Source organism: Gossypium hirsutum, chromosome D04 (genome assembly GCF_007990345.1).
Source record: "Gossypium hirsutum isolate 1008001.06 chromosome D04, Gossypium_hirsutum_v2.1, whole genome shotgun sequence".
Classification (NCBI taxonomy): domain Eukaryota; kingdom Viridiplantae; phylum Streptophyta; class Magnoliopsida; order Malvales; family Malvaceae; genus Gossypium; species Gossypium hirsutum.
Window position 1 is genome coordinate 39,270,169 of NC_053440.1, and position 19,816 is coordinate 39,289,984.

The 19,816-nt window shown below is 32.4% G+C and overlaps 1 protein-coding gene and 1 pseudogene across 2 annotated transcripts; one reads left to right on the plus strand and one right to left on the minus strand.

The window, feature by feature from the left end:
* Positions 1-1,091: 1,091 nt before the first annotated feature.
* Positions 1,092-2,970, plus strand: LOC107899515 (protein ROOT PRIMORDIUM DEFECTIVE 1-like; annotated as a pseudogene).
* A 13,346-nt stretch (positions 2,971-16,316) lies between these two features.
* LOC107899514 (sulfite exporter TauE/SafE family protein 4) lies at positions 16,317-19,232 on the minus strand. 2 transcript variants are annotated; one of them, XM_016825249.2, is made up of 11 exons: positions 18,791-19,232; positions 18,544-18,703; positions 18,195-18,457; positions 18,038-18,083; positions 17,894-17,949; positions 17,718-17,804; positions 17,578-17,628; positions 17,254-17,493; positions 17,013-17,106; positions 16,779-16,919; positions 16,317-16,700 (listed from the first exon to the last, which is right to left on the minus strand). In XM_016825249.2, exons 1-11 carry the CDS (start codon positions 18,932-18,934, stop codon positions 16,618-16,620), a joined length of 1,365 nt encoding a protein of 454 aa, XP_016680738.2. In that variant the 5' UTR covers positions 18,935-19,232; the 3' UTR covers positions 16,317-16,617. The 2 variants fall into 2 exon arrangements, with proteins under 2 accessions (XP_016680738.2, XP_040947432.1); XM_041091498.1 differs by lacking the exon at positions 16,779-16,919 and having other exon boundaries at positions 18,791-19,201.
* Positions 19,233-19,816: the final 584 nt, after the last annotated feature.

The following is a 19,816-nucleotide window of genomic DNA, read 5'->3' on the forward strand; positions in this document are numbered from 1 at the left end:
GCTCCAAAATTCTATTCCAACAACGGATGTGGGTTAAAGGTGTTACACCTTTTGAGGTGACAACTATTGCTGTTATTAAACAAACAGTAAATAACTACAACTGCTACTACGTCGACCCGAGTTTGACCTTACTGTGTCGAAACATTCACTCTTTGCTTGAGAGCTCTCTTGTGTCCACTTCGGTGTCAGCTTTCGGATAAAAGTGAAAGGTTAAAAATACTAACTACCTGGAAATAAAAAAAAATTACGTTGATTACACCAGAAATCCCTCCGTTTTCCCTACGATTATGACCTTAATCTTATGTATGGTATATATAAGACATCATTTGCGGGTATACGAAAAGCTTGAACTCGTGATCACATAAACTGGTCCCCGGTTATACCTGAACTTGTGATCGCATCACGATTGTCGGCTGGGACCTTCACTTAGACTTAGACTTGTGAACGTATTAAGCATTGTCACCCAGAAACCTAACTTCCATAGGATAGGTTTATGAGGTAATGGTCCTATCTTGGCATGATATGAAATGTATGTGTTTTGAAACTCATTACCACATCCTCGACCCCTCAAACCTACCTATAAACTTTTATAGTTTCACTCTTAAAACCTTAAACCCCAATTCTTAAAAAATCCTAACCCTAACAAAATTAGAAAATAAAAAAGACCGAGGGGAGAGATTGTGCTAGACGCGCTTTCACACCTACTCTCTTCAAAATCAACTTATTTCTCCAATTAAAAAAAACCTAAAACACCAATTAAAAAAAGGCATATACGTCTAATTTAGAGTTTGAGTTTGTCTATTTCTATGAGTTTGTTTATTGAATAAAAATTTAAGATTAGTTAATTAAATGAATCAAGTCATATTTGGTTGTTTATGAATAAGCTTTTTATTCAATTTATTATTTAAAATTTGTTTATTGCTTGATTACTATATAATTTATAATATTACTATTGTTTGTGTATTAATTTTATTTATTTATACTATAATTATTAATATTTATTTTTTATTATAATTTTTTAAAATAAAAAAGTATTTGTTTATTATTAATAAACATTTTAAAATTATTCACGAATATGTTTGTAAATCAAGAATAGATTGAAGAGAGGAGACAACAAGGCTAGTGTGAATTACTGCAACAGTGAGAAAAAAAATGAGAGAAAGATTTGGTGTTCTGAAAAAGAAGCTTGATTAAGGAATGAAGAGGAATAGAAATAGAGAAATAAAAAGAGGTTGGTTGGATGGAGCAAGTGTACAAGGTAAGTTTGATTGTTCATTCGGTGGAAGGGCAGGGATGGAGCAATTTATGGACCCAGGTTTTCACTCCAAAAAGCGCCATTTCCCTGCATTGAGAGATCCCAGTTCCTGATGTCGGACGTTAGCACTATATTTGTATCGCTACATACTCCTCCAACCAATCTTTATATCTCAATCTCAATTAAGTATGAAAATCTTCTCTTTGTTTGTTTCTTACGAATTACTTGATTTTTTGCTAGTCTTGGCAACGAGTACCAGTCTCTGAAATCAAATTCCTTTGATTTCAGCTTTCGCTATTCTTGCCTGTTATGTGTTTGTCATAAGTTCTCAACTAGGAGATTATAAAAAGCTACTTCAAAATGCCGATTCTCACCCTCAAAACCATATTAAAACACCAAAATCCGTGTCGGGTCATTGGTAGTCGATTCAAAACATCTTCTGTCCAGTATGTAGCTTCAAGATTTAGGGACCCTACGTTTGAGAAACTGATGGACAAATACAAAAACCTTCTCAAAGTAATTGCAATACAAGATCTTATCCTCGCAAATCCCACCCATAACCCTCCTTCCGTCTCCCTTGATTTCCTTTCTAGGCTTTCTCAAAAGCTACATTTAAACCGTGGTGCTGCTTCTTTTCTCCGTAAATACCCTCATATTTTCCACATTTTCTATGATCCCAATAAGTTCCGGACTTTCTGTAGATTGACTGATGCTGCTATGCGTGTTTCCCGACAAGAGGCAGAAGCTATCAATGCTTCTTTGGATGATGTTGTTGACCGTTTAGTTAGGCTTTTGTCAATGTCGACAACTAAATCGTTGCCTCTCCGTGCTGTTTTCAAAGTTTGGAGGGAACTTGGGTTGCCCGATGATTTTGAGGACTCAATCATATCTCGAAATTCTCACATATTCAAGCTTGTTGATGCTCATGAACCTAATACTCATATTTTGACGCTGACTGATGAAATGCGTGATAAGAGTTTTGTAGCTTGTGTTGAGAATTGGCGAGTTATGGAGTGCTGTAGGGAAAACTGCGCCGTTGATAGAACCGAAATTCGGTATAGTTTTAAACATAGCTATCCACCAGGGATGAGGTTGGTCAGGGATTTCAAGGCAAAGGTTAAGGAATGGCAAAGGTTGCCATATGTGGGGCCTTATGAGGAGATGGGAGAAAAGAAGAGGTCTAAGGCAGGAATAATGGGATTAGAAAAACGGGCAGTGGCAATAGTACATGAGTTCTTGAGCTTGACAGTGGAGCGGATGGTGGAGGTGGAGAAGATTAGCCATTTTAGGAAATCATTCGCCATTGATTTGAACATAAGGGATTTGTTCCTGGACCATCCGGGGATGTTTTATTTGTCAACCAAGGGAAAAAGACACTGTTTTTCTGAGAGAAGGATATGAAAGGGGGTGTTTGATTGACCCAAATCCAGTTTATAATGCAAGGAGAAAACTTCTAGATCTTGTCGTGCTGGGACGCCATGCCATGTTAATCAACAATGAATCAAGGTCAGTGGAAAATTGTCAGACTCAGAAACCTTGTTTACAAGATGAGGGTAGGGACGAAAGTATTTAGTTCTTCATTTTTAAATCCCTGTTTTCTTATTCTTCCTCATGCACTTTGGTTCTAACATGTTTGTGAACTTTGGGCTTTGTTTAGTAACTTTGAGTGTGTACTATATTTTTTTTAACATTAATCTCATTATAGGTTAATATCATATCTGCTCTTTTTCTATGCAATGACTAGAACTACCTACAACCACTCCCCAACTCTTAAATAGGAGGATAATGCACTTTAATGCACTCGAACCCACATCTTCCTACACTGGTAACAATGTCAATACCAATCAAGTTAAGATTCAATCAACAATAGGCTCCTATTTTTAAATGCATACTTATAGAGTTTTAATTAGTTGGCATTTTTTATGATATGAATTTCAAAAAGCATAAAAATTAGTTGACATAAGTAAAAAAAATTTTTTTTATCACAAATCTTTTAATTATAAAAGAATACATGAATATATAGAGAGTTTTTTAAGTTGAGGAGTCAAAATGGATCTAATTGTATATAAAAGTACAAAGTACCCAAATAAATGTGATTGCCATGTTCATGGATCAAACATTATATCATCCCTATTTATAAAAAGTGTATTTTATTACAACATTTTAAAACAAAAAGTATATATAAAAACTAAAATAGTTTGCAAGATTAGAACTTCTACTTCTTTTTTGGAGTTATTAAATAGAAATTCAAAGCAAGAAGATGGAAAATTCTTACTTTTTTGTTCTCTCAATTCTTCTATCATCAATGATATTTTTCTTGATTTTCCCTATGGTGCTTTAAATATAATTGTAATTGATGTTTTATATTTTCTGGATATTTCATGCCAAAGATGGAGTTGAAAAATATGGGAGAATGTTTGCGAGGTTATGGCAGTTTTTTTGGTCAAGGAAGGAACTAGGATTCATTCAAAGTTTTACCGACTGTTGTGAAGTCAAGAAATTTAAACAAGACCACAATATCTCAATAATAATGCTGATAGAAGAAACTCCATTTGGCATCGAATCCCCGGTGCTGGGTAGTGTTGCTCTGAATCACCAATTGCTGGTTCATCATAGATGCAAATGCTCCTGCTCCTCTATATCCTCAACTTGACTCCTAATTTTCACCGCACGCTACTTTCTGCTCCACTTCAACTCTTCCTTTACTCTTCGTTTTTTGTAGTACATCACCAATCCGGCATAAGATTGCGAGGCCTTTGCAATGGTTATGATCCGCGGCAGATGTAAGAATCAAGGCTTTGGAAATTGCTGAAGTCCATGTCGATTAGTAAAAGAAAAAAGCTCCATCCAGTCCACCTGTGGGTTATTGGAAGGAATTTCCACTAATCTACGTTACAATATGGAAACCCGAAACTTAAACAAAATTAAATTGATTTTCGGTAATAATCAATTTTTACATTTACACATTTATTTTTTATTCGAAAAATGAAAAACTCGATTTCCTCAATTCAATTCCAAACTGAACGGTTAGACATCCTAATATTTGGTCCCAAACAGCCTCTCTTTTACCATAACTACGCAAAAGACAAAAGTATGACATTTATTTCATTGATGAGACCAAATTTAATGCTAATTAAGTTGAATGAATCTTGTCTAACTTACGTTAAAAGTCTTCACATTTCATCATTCCCCATATTTGTCTTGTCTTTACACATGTATTCATCAACCCTTGCCTAATTTAGATGCTATATTTTAATCTTACTTCATATTTTAAATGTATATTTACTAATAAAAATAAGGGCAATGTATACTCACAGTGACTCAACTTTGATTAAAATAATAAAATAATTACTAAACTCTGAAAAGTAACAATTCAATCACTAAACTTTACGAAAATAACAAAATAGTTATTAACGTTATCGAAAAATAACAAATCAGTCACCCACTAACATTTTTCGTTATAAGCCTAACGGGATAGGTGACGTGACCCGTTAACTAGCTGACGTGACCAGTTAACTAGCCACGTTGGACATGAGCAGCTGAAGGGACATAATTTTTGGGGGAAAAGAGATGAGCAGAAAAAAAAAGAAGAAAAAGGAAAGATTGAAATTTGGAAAAAGGGTTCCAGAAGAGCTTTTCAAGGTATTGAAAACATCATCCACGGCAGTAACGATCACCTTTCATCTTTTGTTTATGTTTTCATTAAAGCACCAAAGAGTTGTCTCAAGTTCTTGCTCTCTCACTGTTTTATTCTTTTTGTTAGGGATCGACTCGTATAATTATCGAAACCATAAAAGTGGAGAAGAACGAACACAAATATTTTACGTGAAAACCCTCAAAGAGGGAAAAACTACGGGCAAATGAGGTTTCAACTTTTCACTAAATGGGTAAACAAACGAGGGTACAATATAGAGAAAATAAACCTAAATGTACTAAAAGTAGAAACCCAAACCTCGAAACAAAATCCTAACTCGGGAACAAAATTCTCTCCATAGTTACTATAAAAAACTCTTCCCAAACTCATATGCGACTACATCTTGTCGTCTGTAAAGAAAGTCATTCCTGATTGGCGTATCTAAACAAGGATACAATGACCCCTTTAAATAGGCTTTAGATTAAAGTTCTAATCATACTAAAATATCCCTAGAATAATTAGAGTCCAATTAGAAGAAGCAGTCCTACTTGAAGTCTAAAACGTCTCATGCATGCTCTCCTATTTGGCCACTTATGCATGTTTTCCTATTTTTCAGTCATGTTTTAGACTTCAAGCAAGACTGCTTCTCCCAGTTGGACTCTAATTATTCTAGGGATATTTTAGTATGATTAGAATTTTAATCTAAAGCCTATTTAAAGAGGTCATTGTATCCCTATTTAGATACACTAATCAACAATGACTTTTCTTTATGGGTGACAAGATGTAGTCGTATATGAGTTTGGAGAGAGTTTTTTATGGTAACTATGGATATAATTTTGTTCTTGGGTTAGGGTTTTGTTTCGGGGTTTGGTTTTGTACTTTTAGTACATTTAGATTTATTTTCTCCATATTATACTCTCATTTGTTTACTTATTTAGTGAAAAGCCGAAGCCTCCTTTGCTTGTGGTTTTTCCCTCTTTGAGGGTTTTCCATGTAAAATATTTGCGTTCATTCTTCTCCACTTTTACTATTTCGTTGACTATACAGGTCAATCCCCAACACTTTTTCTCCTGTTGCTACTACTAGTTCTCGTAAAACTATTTTTTCCCAACCATCTGTAATAACCCGTTTTTTAGTGGTGTCGAAAATAATGTTTCAGGGACACCAAATCCGACGAGTAAGTTCGTAAATATTATTGTTTAATATTTACGAGTTAAATGGTGACTTTAAAAAGGTTTTTGATTTGATAATTTATGTTATTTAAGCGATTTATTAAGTTCAAGTGATAAGACCCTGAGGTCAAGTGGTTTTAGAAAATGAGGTATCGGGACCTTGTTTCTATAAACTGAGCTGTAAATATTTATAAAAATATTTACGGAGTGTCATTAAGGTGATATTAAAGTTTCATTGAAAAATTTTAACGTTTCGATAGTTAATTAATTAAAAATGACTAAATCGTAAAAGATGTAAAATTTGATCACTATTTGATTTGAGTGATTAAATGGTTAATTGAATAAAGAAAAAGGGACCAAAAAGGTAATTAAACCATGATCAAAGTTTCCAAGTGGTGGTATCATGATTTAAATCCACTAACTTTTGGATTATTTGCTCTTTTAGTCCTAATTAGTTTAGGATTAAATTATAAATAAGTTTATTTAGTTAGAATTTAATTTAATTGAATGACCAATTGTGTAATTAAACTTTCCTTAGATGGTAATTATGCCATATATTTATGTGATGGAAAATTATAGACGTGTGTTAGTGATATTATAAGTGTATTTATCAAGGTTAAAATGGTAATTTAATAAATTAATTAAATTAAAATAAAACCAAAATGTTTTATCATCATTTTAATGTGTCTTATTCACCGAATTTGGAAGGAGAAAAACTCCATGGAATTGAAGGTTCAAATTTCTTGTTGATGATGCATGTAAGTTCGTTTTATCCCCGTTTTTAATAATTTTTATGTTTTTGAGATCTTTGCAACTAGGTCCAACTACCCGTATCTTCGATTTTGAAATTGTTACAGATTGTGAATGTTGTCATTGATGAATCCATTTGATTTTAGTTATTAAATGATGAATTTGAGATGTTATTTAATATCTAAAAGTATTTTGTTAAGTAATTTTGATGAATTTTCTAATTAGGGACTAAATTGTTAAAATAGTAAAAGTACAAGGATTTGATGTGAAATTGTTACAATAATGTGTTGTATTGGATTCCATGAGTATTCAGCTAGGCTCAAATTTGGGTAAAAATGGTTAATTTTGGGCTTAGGAACTAAATTGAATAAAAGTAAAACTTTATGGGTAATTTTGTAAAAATATCAAAGATGACTAAATTGCATAAATCACATTGTTTTACTATCTAAATTAATAGATTAAATAAAATTATTAATTTAGATCAAGATCGAGTGGAAAGTCGAGGAGAATGAAAAATTACTAAAATACCCCTAAACTTTGTCATTTCTACATTTGGCCAGATAAGCTCGTACGGTTAAAAATTTAATATTTATTGAAACTGATGGATGGTATAACATGATGTATGTATTTATATATATTCCACTATAGGAAATGAATCATTATCTGAGTTATAATATTGAATTTTGATGTTTGTTTTGAATTGAACGCGGATAAAATACATTCGTGTTTTGGTGTATTACGGGGGTTCGGAGTGGTGATGGTATTGGAGGGATATATTGACATATTACCCAAGTAAACTGAGGTTCAGCATTTGTTGCGAACTATCGTGTTATACTTTCTGTTTGGCGTGATTTGGGTGGACCAGCTCTTTTGAGCTTCTGTTCAGCTCTTATGAGCTTCTGTTGGTGTGTTTGGGTGGACAAACTCTATGAGCTTCTGTTGACGATGTACTCTTATCTGTAACTCATTCTTCGAATGGAAAATCTCGGTAATGTAAACTATTTAATGAATTTGAAAGATCTGTTATTTATTGAATATTGATTTGAACACAAATAAATTCAACAGTTGAGATTGTGGATGATGCTTAGGTTTATGCTAAGTTTATAGTTACATTATATCATGTTTAATATTAATGATATACAATGAAATGGTAAATGACAAAAATGAGAATATGCTTACGTTCATGAAAAGCTAGTATGATTCAAAAGGTGTATTTTCTTATAAAATGATTTATCATGTAATTGACTCCAAATGAGTTGTATACATAAATGCACTAACTTGTGTATTGATGATGATGATTAAGCTTATGTCAAGCTTGAGATTATGATTGATGTTTATGCTTATGTTTGGTATTATACAAATGAAGCAGGTAAGAAAAGGTAATGAAACGGTAAGTTCATTATTGAAATGTGATATGACGAAAAAGGGATTGATGAATTGAATGATGTACTTATATATGAGAAATTACGTATGTTATGGACGAACTTACCTATGATGTGAATAAATATACTAATCAGTGAGTTGACGTTGTTATTTAAGTTTATACTTAGTAAATGGAATGGAAAGTAAGGCTTTGTTTGTTTGCCAGTAGAATATTTTCCGGAAAATGATTTCTAGAAAATTATTTACTTTTCTGGTGTTTAGATGAATCTGTGTAAAATATTTTCTGTTGTTTGGCAGATTTCCTGAAAATATTACATAAAAGCTGTTTTAAATGAAACAAATATATATTTAAGAATTTATTATCTTTTCATTATTTAATTGAGTTTATTTTTTATATATTAATAAATTTATATTTTAAATTATTTTTACATATATTACAATGATTTATTTATAAATAAATAAATCAAATTAAATATATAATAATACTCAATTATTAAGCTAGAATATTAACCGTCATAAATTGAAAACAACCAAAGCAAATAAATTATTTCTAATTTTGTTATAAAAAAAACAAAGATTGAATAATTATAAATTAACTTCCAAACCACAATTAATACTAGAAATTAATAATATTATCCAAATGCATAGTTAGTAGTACACCACATGATAACAACAACATTGTCCAAGTGTATAACTAATATTACCCCACATTAAAGTATCAATATCTTCAACCTTAAGAACATTTTTAAAGCCAAATTTTTCTATGCTTCTTACTTTTAACTAAAAAAGTTTTGGCATCGGATTCATGACCCACAAGATAATCAAACACACTACAAAGGAAGTCATCATCAAATCCTTCTACCTCTATCGACATCACTTCTTCGTAAATATGTGGTGTCTTATCTGCAGTAAATTGTTCCAAAGCATTAGCAATTTTTCCATGTTGTTCACCCACAAATTTAATTTGTTCATCAACGACACTTTCTTGAGCATTTTTCTTTTACGTTTAGGTGTGCCAGATGAAGATACTTTGTTCTTACCTCTGCAATCTCTCTCAGTTGCCATATCATCTTTGCCAACAACCAAAGCCATTCATCATAATGATCAATTCTTTTATTCAAAAATGGTTCATACTTCTCGTGTGCCTGTTGGATATTATACACAATTAGAATAACAAGTAAAAAAAAATTGAAATATACTTAACATATATATACATATATTACCATCACTGCTGCATCATATGTCGCTCTATCACATGTGATCATTTTCATGTTATCATTCCATCCAAAACCACTTTTAGCCCAAATTGTGCATATAATTTGCCGCTGGTTTTTTACAGTCCTCAAATGATTTTCCACATGCTTCGCATCGCATTGGACTTGAAATCTTTCAGAAATAGATACAACAACTTGATTAATAGAAACTGCTTTGAAAGTGTTAGAAGACTTATTTCCTTTCTAGGCCTCCTCTGCTAGAATTTCAAGAAAAAGATGTTCCATCGGTTTTGTCCACCTAAATTGCTTGGATGTCCCTTCTTTGTTGCTCTTACCCATTCTACATTAATAATTGTCATTGTCAATCATTTCAATATCCAACAAGCTTAAAACATAATAAATTAAACATCTAACAAATTTAAGACATAATAATTTCAAAATCCAACAAACTAATTGCAATATCATTATTCAACTGACATTAAAAAAAATAATTTTAATACTAAAACATACATAACATAAAAACAATAACCCTAAGCCCTAAACCTACCTAATATTTCTAGCCATATAATCAGTCTACATAGTTTGTGCAATTTCCTCTCTTTTAGCCATATAATCAGTCCACATAGTTTGTGTAATTTTCTCTCTCTTAGTAGACCATTCTCTTGCTTCTTATCTTTCTTCTCGCTCCGTAAGAGTTGGTATTATGAAATCAGACTCAAGCTCCTCGTATAATCCTTGATTAAGTAAATCAGTAGGATCAACTCCCATTATATGATTATGAATGATACAACAAGCCAAAACTATATCTACTTGAGTTTGAAAATTCCAAAATGGTTCAGCATCTAATACACAAAACCATTTCTTCAAAATCCCAAAAACACGTCCAATAGTGATTCGCAATGATGAATGACAAAGATTAAAGAGTTCCTTTGCATTTTCTAGCCCTTGAGCACTAAACTCTTTTAAATGATATCAGATACCACGATATGGGGTAATATATCTATTTCGGATGCCATATCTAGCATCAATAAGATAATTTTTACCTACAATTTTACAAAACATAATTATTACTGATAAATTATGAGCTTACTTGAACTATTTGGTATTTAATGTTCATTCTTACCTTCTGGAATTCTTAATCCTCTTGGGCGTGAAAGTGCATCACTTAAAATACGAGAATCATGTGCACTATCTTCCCATCCAGCTAGAACATAGGAAAATTTCAAATCAAATGTAATGGCAGCCAATACATTTTGTGTCGTCCCCCCTTTACGGCTATGAAATCTTCTTTGAATGCTAAGTGGAGCGGATGCACGAACATGAGTTCCATCTAATTCTCTAATACAATCTTTAAAATAAGGATAAAACCTTGGATTGTTTCTGATTTCACTAGGAGTTGACTCATCAAGTTATCTAATAACTAGTTTATACAATTTCAAAATAGCTCTCAGTACAACCCTAAAGTAACGATGAATTGTCTCAATTGATCTATAATATCTAGATCCAATCACTCAAAACCTTACATTATGACTAATTATATGTAAAAAATATAACTACTTGCTCCCTAATATTCACTGATTTAGTTTATTGTAAAAAAAATATTCCTACTAAGAATATCACACAAATTAAAAAAGACAATCGGTCTCATTCTTACCACATCAATACAATGTTGGTCACCACTATATAAAATACTATTAATATAATTTTCTCTTTCATAATCTCGATTCACACGAGGGTGAGAAACAATTTTCTTCCTAGTTTTTAATTTTTTAATCCAAAGAGCCCTAAAAGCTAAAACTGAAGCCACGACTCTAACAATTGCATTTTGATCTTGATTACGATCCATCTACACAAAATAATGCCACACAAATATTTGATCACTACAAAAAAGATGCAAGCTTGCCATAAGATCACACAAAAAATTACAAATTAATATGCAATTATTACAAATCAATGAGCAATTATAAGATAATTAATTGCTAAAAATATTTATTGATTTTGTAAAGAGACAATTAGATAAGTTATGTCAGATTAATAATGGGACAAAAAGGTTTTCTGGACTTTTAAAGTTATGAATTCATCTATCAGGCTCAAGCATTTCCAACATCTAATTTATAACTTACATCTCAAAGCAAATAATGCAAAGCATCAAGCTTAAAGATCATAATATGCACAAAAAATGTAGTGTCCCTGCAAGGTCTGCATCATGTCATGCATGCATAGATACATTACATTACTACAAGCAAACTTACAGCTTTATCAGTCTATAACACGGTAGCATAATTAGAAACTATCAAACATGTTAGAGTGTGCATGTCAGAATCAAAGTACAAAGGAAAAATATACAGGTTTCTTCTCACTGCAGTATAGTAGAAACAAACTTTTATTACCTGCAAAGGATGGAAGATGCAAACTCAAGCCTTACAACAGTGCATACATCACAAGATGCATGCGAACTAATGGCACCTCAAGAGACATGAAACTTTACACAGTTAGAATCTTCACATTTACTCCAAAAGTCAGACTTCAGACAATAGAAAATGGTAGATGAGCTAGCTTTTTATAGTATCAAACATGCTGTATTGCAACAAAATATTCTGATTGGTCTTCTCCAATAAAACAAGAGGTTAACATTTAGAGTTTAAAACAAACAGAAAATGAAAAAACAATTGGAAACAGACTGTTAATCAAATGAAAAAATGGAAAATAATTTCTGATATATATATGATAAATAAAAACCCAAAATGGTAATTGGTCTTGAATCCCAATCTCTTAACAATTCAAGAAACAAATTCCAATTCCAAAAAATCTCAGTCTCTTAACAAAACAAAAACCAAATATACCAAATACTTTTTCCCTTACACACAAAAGTTAATTCAAGAGATTACCAAAAAGAAAAAGCTAATTCAAGAACCAAGCTTGAAAAACAACCAAAACCCCAATTAAAATCTTGGTCAGCTTACCCTGAAAAATCACATAGAAAGAGAAAAAGAGAAACTCACAAGTGGCCATGGATAAAGCAATAAATTTACAGAGTAACTAAAATACAATAATTTTGAAGAACAAAAATAATCAGGGAAATAGCCAAAGAGAAAAGCAATAAGTTAAACCTTATGAAGGAAATTCCAACTGCTCCTTTATAGAATAATCAAAATAAAAGATAGTGATATACCTTGATAGGACTGAAAAGCTAGATTTTGGGGTTTCTTCAAAATGAAAACTTGGTAAGGATGACGAGATGACGAGACTCAGATTCGGAGGTGAGGCCAACGAACAAAGATGAGGAGGAGAGGTAGAGGCTGATGGACAGAGAGGAAGGAGAATGACTGCTATGAAGAGAATGAAGGAGAACGACTGCTATGATGAGAGTGGAGGAAAATGGAAAATGCCTTACATATATAAAATCGGTAAGACGTTTTTCATAAAAAGCCATTTCATTTACTTGTGTTTTAGAAAATGTTTTTCCAAAGTAATTTATTTTCCACCAAACAAACACCGTAAAATAAGGAAAATATTTTATGAAAAATGTTTTGCTAGCAAACAAACGAAGCCTAAGTAAATGAAATAATCCATAGTTTTATGAAAAGGTTAATGATGATGTATAATATTTATAAAATCCTATTAAGTTAGGAATGAAAAATATATATGATGTTGATAGATGTACTCATTTATGAGTTGATGGTTATGTATTGGAAAAATCTTGAAGTATAGGTATAGGTTTATATTTAATCTATAAAGTTCATTATTGAAATGGAATGTTATGTTTAAAGTTTATACGAGCTTACTAGACATTCATTGACTACGTAGTTGTTTTTCCCTTACTTTACAGATTATCGAAAGCTTGATCAGGTTGGAAGCTTGTCGGAGATCTATCACACTGTCCAGCTATAACATCGGTAGATTTTGACGTTTTGGGTCATGGTTATAATGGCATATATATGTGGACTTATGTTTAAGGTTTAGTTAATGTTTATGACTTGTAATGTTGTTTTGAAGTGTAGAATTAATGGTATTTCCATACCTTGATGGTTAGTATGTTTGTGGTACTTTGATGCTAAATGATTGATGTTTATTTAGTCAAGTTGATGCAAGGTTTTATGACCAAACTTGGTATGTGATGATGAGGCTTCATTGTGGTCATTTGAAGTAAGTTTTGCTATGGAAATAGATTAGATATAAATGCCAAATGAATGATCAATTATGCATATGTTTTGGATGAACTTGATGAATTGTGTTTGAGGTGCCTAAATGGCATATTGGTTGTATGGATTTATGGCATATTGAAAGTGGTCTTATTATGGATGTTTTGGCATGTTTTGGTGTTTTGTTCATAAATGCTTTTGGCTTGTAGGTTCAAGATTGATTTGGGTGAAAGGAATAACTTGAAATTGGCATATTTCTTGTCCACACGGCCTAAGACACGGGAGAGTGTCTTAGCCGTGTGTGACATACGGCCACGCGGCACAACCGTGTATCCCTTATAGGTTTTTAAGGTTGCATTTCGAGTGTTACACAGCCTGGCACACGGGCGTGTAGCTTGGCCGTGTGACACAAGTTAGTGAGTTTCATAGGTATAGACACGGGCTGGGACATGGTTGTGTGTCCCTATTTTGATTGTTACAAGGCCTAAGACACGGGCGTGTGTCTCACACGGCCTAGCCACACGGCCGTGTGACCCCTTCAGTCTAAATTTTTTTAACTTTTTCTTAAACTTTCCAAATGTTTTCAATTTAGTCCCTGATTGTTTCTATTGTATTTTTAGGTCCTCAAATGCTCGATTAAGGGACACTATGAATGTATTTAAATGAAATTAGATTATATTTAGATTAATGTATGAATTGAATGGTTTGCTAGGTAATGCTCCGTAATCCTATTTCGGTGACGGATACATGTTAGGGGTGTTACAATCCTATCACTAAGCCCCGTTTTAACAAAACCAAGAGCAAAGAAGAAGGAAATAACAATCAACCAAATCACTTTGTTGGTGAAGGCATTAAGGATGGTGGTAAATGACAGCGTTTTGGTGATAATGAAAGTCATGAGGCCTAAGAAAGCCCATGCTCCGATGGGTAAAGGGCTTAAGACCATACCGATGATTGTTGATAAAAAGGTGGTAAATAGTTGCTAAGCTTGGAGTGTTATTTCGACCGATATGGGGATTAGAAAACGAACAATAAGGCCTATTGAAATTGAGATGAGAAAAGGGAGGAGTTTAGCTCCTTACGGTGATGGAGGAGGAGAAGGTGTTTTTTGAGGTGGTGGGTCGTTGTCGTTTTGAGAAGTGGCATGGCTAAGGAAAAGTAAAGGGTTTCTTCATTTGGGAAGAAGGGAAAACAAGATAGAACTGAGAGGGGACCGGAAGGCGAGGAATGAAGAAGATAGTGGGAAAATGGACGGTGAAGACAATTTGTATATAGGTTTAGAGCTGAAATAGAGGGAAACGTCGGGATTAAGTGAGAAAGGAGTGGTGATGGCGGCGACGACGATGTGAGGGCTAAACTCTCCATGGTTGGGATGTTGAGAAAATCAACAAAGAAAATGAAAGAGAAAACTCAAATCAACAGTGGGTATTTCCATTTCTTCTTCTCTTCTACTTCTTTTTCTTCTAGTAGCTAGGGTTCTTAAATTGGGTTTCCATGAGGCTAATTAATGTGCCACATCAGCGTCTTCGTTACGTCTGTAACGGAAAATGTCTGTTAGTGATTGCTTTTTTATTTTCGTAAAGTTTAGTGACTGAGTTGTCACTTTTCAAAGTTTAGTGTCTACTTTATTATTTTAATAAAAGTTAGTGACTGGCAATAAACTTTATCCTAAAAACAATTATCAAAATATCTTACGGGAAAAGTGTTCAACTTTCTTTATCCTATAATTGGTCAAATTTTTACATATTACACTTTCTTGTTTTGTTTTGGCCGAAACTTGTTTTGTATTCGCTTTTCATGAATTCTGCATTTTTCTTACAACCAGAATTTCCGCTAAAGGTTGGTTGCTTTTCAAAAATTAGGAATTTAGTTTTTGTATTTGTATTTTCGAAAATTTAGTCCTTTTATTTTTCAGATTTTAAAATTCAATTCCAACTATTAATATTATTAATTTTTTGTTAAATTCAGATTAATTACAACTCTTTTTAATTACATGGCTACTAAATAAATAGTCTTCTTTTTTATTTCAAAATGTTACAATAACAAACTCAACAAAAAAAAAGTATTAACCATTGGACTTAAATTTTAAAATATGAAAAGTGACTAAATTACTTAAAAATACAAGCACATTGACTAAATTCCTGATTTTCTAAAAATACAGGGGTACTATAAGCCCATTTTAACCTTTAAATAAATTTGTTTCCCAATCTCATTTCTTAATTATTTATATATATATTCATATTTTCAAATATCCAATGGATTTTCTAAACAAATAGTATGACCATAAACCTGGTTTAGTGTGGAAAATGCAGAATAATACGTGAATTATACATATTTTATCTTTCAACACTCAAGCTGTGAGATATATCACGTGGACAGGATGGCAGGTAATCCACTTTTTAAACCGAAAAGTGTTAATTATTTCATTAGTGGAATCCAGATTTTGCTATTGTATATTTAAAAAATTTAAAAATAAACAATAATTTATTCAGAAAAAGAAAAATTACAGAGAAATAAACCAAAAATCTTTTCTCTTCGTCAAAATTTGAGCTCGATCAACATTAATCTCTCTAGCAAGCATCATAAAATGCTAAAGAAAATCAAGAAAGAAATGAGAAAAAGGGATTAAAGATGATTCTCTAAAAACTTCGCATTCACAATTGTCTTTTTAAATTTTAATACAATTTTTGTTTAAAAATGACTTTTTTACTTATTTTTAAATAACATAAATAATTGACGTCATACAATTATTATATTCAACACAAATTTAAATAATCAATTATTGTCCTTGGAATATAGCAAAGCAGGATTGAAGGATGAAGATACATAGAGAATGGTGGGAACTAACATTCCCATAGGACAAGTTTGAAGAAAGACATAGAAAGACATGCATGCTTGAATGTAAGAAAGTTGGTGCAGCTAACGGTCTCAAACTCCCCACTTATTTTACTTCTTTATTCTCACATCACAAAGTACAACCCTAGCTTGGTCAACAAGTTATTGGCCATGTTTTCGACAAATCTATTTCATTTTTCCTTCAATAAGATATAATGTATTCTTTCAATGATCATTGACTGCTGCAAAAGTCTAAAAACCCCATGAATTCATGGTTGTTTATCATTCCAATGGTTGTTTCAATGCCAATCACTCCTGTTATCAACAAAAGCAACATCAGTTTTATCAAATTATGAATTTTGACATCAAATTTGCAGTAGAATGCCTTCATACCCATTGTGAGAGCACTTGCAAAGATGACACCAGATAGGATGAATACAATAATGGAAGCTCTTCTTAGGATTAATATAATTTTTCTTACGAGATACTGTCCCCAAAAGCCAGCCAAAATCGATACACCCATCAAATACAGTGCTGCATATATATATGTAGAAAGGGGAAATTTGGTTCATATTATAAGGTTGAAATTTCAATCTTTTTGGTAGAAGAAAGTGTTGGATGACTTACCATAAGGGATTGGGAACCTTTTGAGCAAATAGAATTCCACTACGGATAAGGATGATGAGAACATCATCACAAATGTCGCTGTTGCACTTGCCACCTGTTTCATTAATATCCTTGCCATTTATTCATCTATGTAAAGATTGGATATTGACTGGTAAAGTGGTGATCTGGTTAGCAGAAAAATGACTTTACAGTGACGATGTTGATTTTTCTTGAGTTTAACCAAGAAAAAGATAAAAGTTACCTGTGGAATGACACCAATCTCCAGGAGCAGCGGACCCAAAATGAAGCCTCCACCAGAACCAAGCAACCCCCCGACGGTGCCACCCAAGACGCCGCACAGTGCGCAAAATGTAATGTTCAATGTACTCCATTGAATCGAAGCTTCACAAATGCATTCAGTGTTCCCTGTCATCATTCTCTTCCTGTTTTCTTTCCACAATTTCATTGCTTCATATCCGAAAACCAATACTGCTATAGGAAACTTAAACACACACCGACATATAAATTTTGTGTCAATGAATGAATCAGTGAAATAATGTGTATCAAACAAGGGTTTTACTTTTACCTGTAAGCAAAACAGCACCCAATACAACGTGGTACATGGAACCAGGTCATTCTGCAAAAATATGGTAAAAAAAAACATAAATCATGAAAAGTCCAATGATACACATGGAAGAATGTATAGATTATAGATTGTTAACTTGCCTTGATGACTTGAATAAGTGTGAAAAGGAACCAAACAGTAGTCAATACCAAAAGCCTTTTCCACCTTAGATTCAAACATAATATTTCCTAAAATAAATAAGTTGGTTATGGATGGTATCAAAATGCCATCGGATTATAGAAAATTAATCAAATTATAAAAGCTTTGTTTTACTAACCAGTGTTGATTTCTCTTCTCTTGGGACCAATGGTTCGTACTCTGCATCTATCAGCACTGAAAAAACCACAATAAATGTAAAAAAAAGGGTAAATATCTTTACATTTAGAGTGTCATAAATAATGGCATAGACTGTGTAACTTACGTTCACCCCTGGAATTAACTGTTCCTTGTTTCCTGGTGAGTTCTTTCTGCAAAATTACAAATTAAAACCAGAAAACCAAAAGGTGTTAATTAAAATAATAGAAATTTAATATTGTAAATGTATAAAGTTGACGTAGAGTCAAATGGTTGAAATATACCTTCAAAATTGTTTCTTCCTTCCACATTTCAATGCCCTTGTAGAAAGATCTTGAAGAGGTGCCAATGAAGAGTATGATGATGAGCACAGTAATGAGCCAATAAGGGAAAACAACACTCAAGGCAACTCCAACAGTGATACCAAGCATCAACATAGGCTGAAAGAGAAAAGCCAACTCATAGTCAATAATGGGCACTTCTTTTGTTGGATGTTGCACTCGGACATTGTACCAAACAGATGCTGCGGATGCCCCCATTATCATGCCTACGTTATTACCAAAATCAAAACAATAAACAACCCTGTTTGGACATAGCAGCAGCAGATTTGGAGGGGGGGGGGAGGAAATTTACATTTGGAAATAGCAGCAGCAGATTTGGTATCAAATCCCACAATCAAAGTCAGCATTGGAACAAAAATACCGCCGCCTCCAACGCCACCTACAGTTCCACATGCTGATCCCACAAATCCTATCACTGTTGCCAGTACAAGCCTCCAGTTAAACTCCAATTCCTGCCAGCCAAACGGAAAAAAGAAAAAAAAACATTATTGAAGGCCTGAATATAGATAATTTAGTTAGAAAGAAAAATGTGTACTTACAGGCCAAACTTCTACAGTTGTTAAGTGTGGGGTGTTGAAGAGAGTTGAGTTATGGTCCATGGTAGTTTTGTTAATGAACAGCAAAGAGAGAATGGCTGCTGAGAAACCTGTCAGCAGATATAAAACGAGTCCTTTGGTACCCATTGCAAAACCCCGATACCAAATCAGAATCCCAGAAGTGGAGAAGAAACAACAACTGGAGTTCTGGTTTTGTAGGAGAAGAACAACTTGGTATACGTTACTTTTTTGTTGTGTTTTTTTTGAAAAAAAGATAATAAAAAAAAAGTAGAAAAGAAAAGAAACGCTGATTGGAAAATTAAGAAGAAAAAAAAACTGATACAGATATAAGAGGAGAAAATTGCAGTGATGTATGTTTTTATAGAGTGAGAGAGTGGGGATGAAAGGTGAATTCAAAGACTGTCATTCATTCACATGCATGTCATATTTGACAACTTGTCCAAACAGCACCTATAGAAATTAATACATATTAATTGATTTTGGTTTATTTCTCTTTCACTCCAAACTCAACAGATGCATTCTTTCGTTTAATTTCTTTTTTTTTTCTTTAGATATAAATTAAATAACTAATTTAGGAAGATTTAGGATATTACAATCAATTTCATTTATTTTGATAGATTATTATTCTTTTCAATTTTCTTTCTAAACTTGCCTTTTCATATTGAATATTCATTTATTGAAATTAATTTGATTGTATCTTTTCATTAAAAAAATATTATTGTTTGATAAATTTAAAAAATATGAAGTGTTAGAAAGTGTTAGAAAAATTAAGTATGGAATATAGATTATAAAATCTATTTGATATGCTAATTATGACATTTAAGATGTTTTTTATTATCATTTGGGGTAAATTTTAAAATTATACATGAACTTTAATTTAATGTGCAATTTGATACATAAATTTTAATTTGGTGTAATTATATATATGAAACTTTGATTGTGGTTCAAATGTATACATGCAACTTCAATTTTGATTCAATCATACACATTCAAATAAATAAATATATC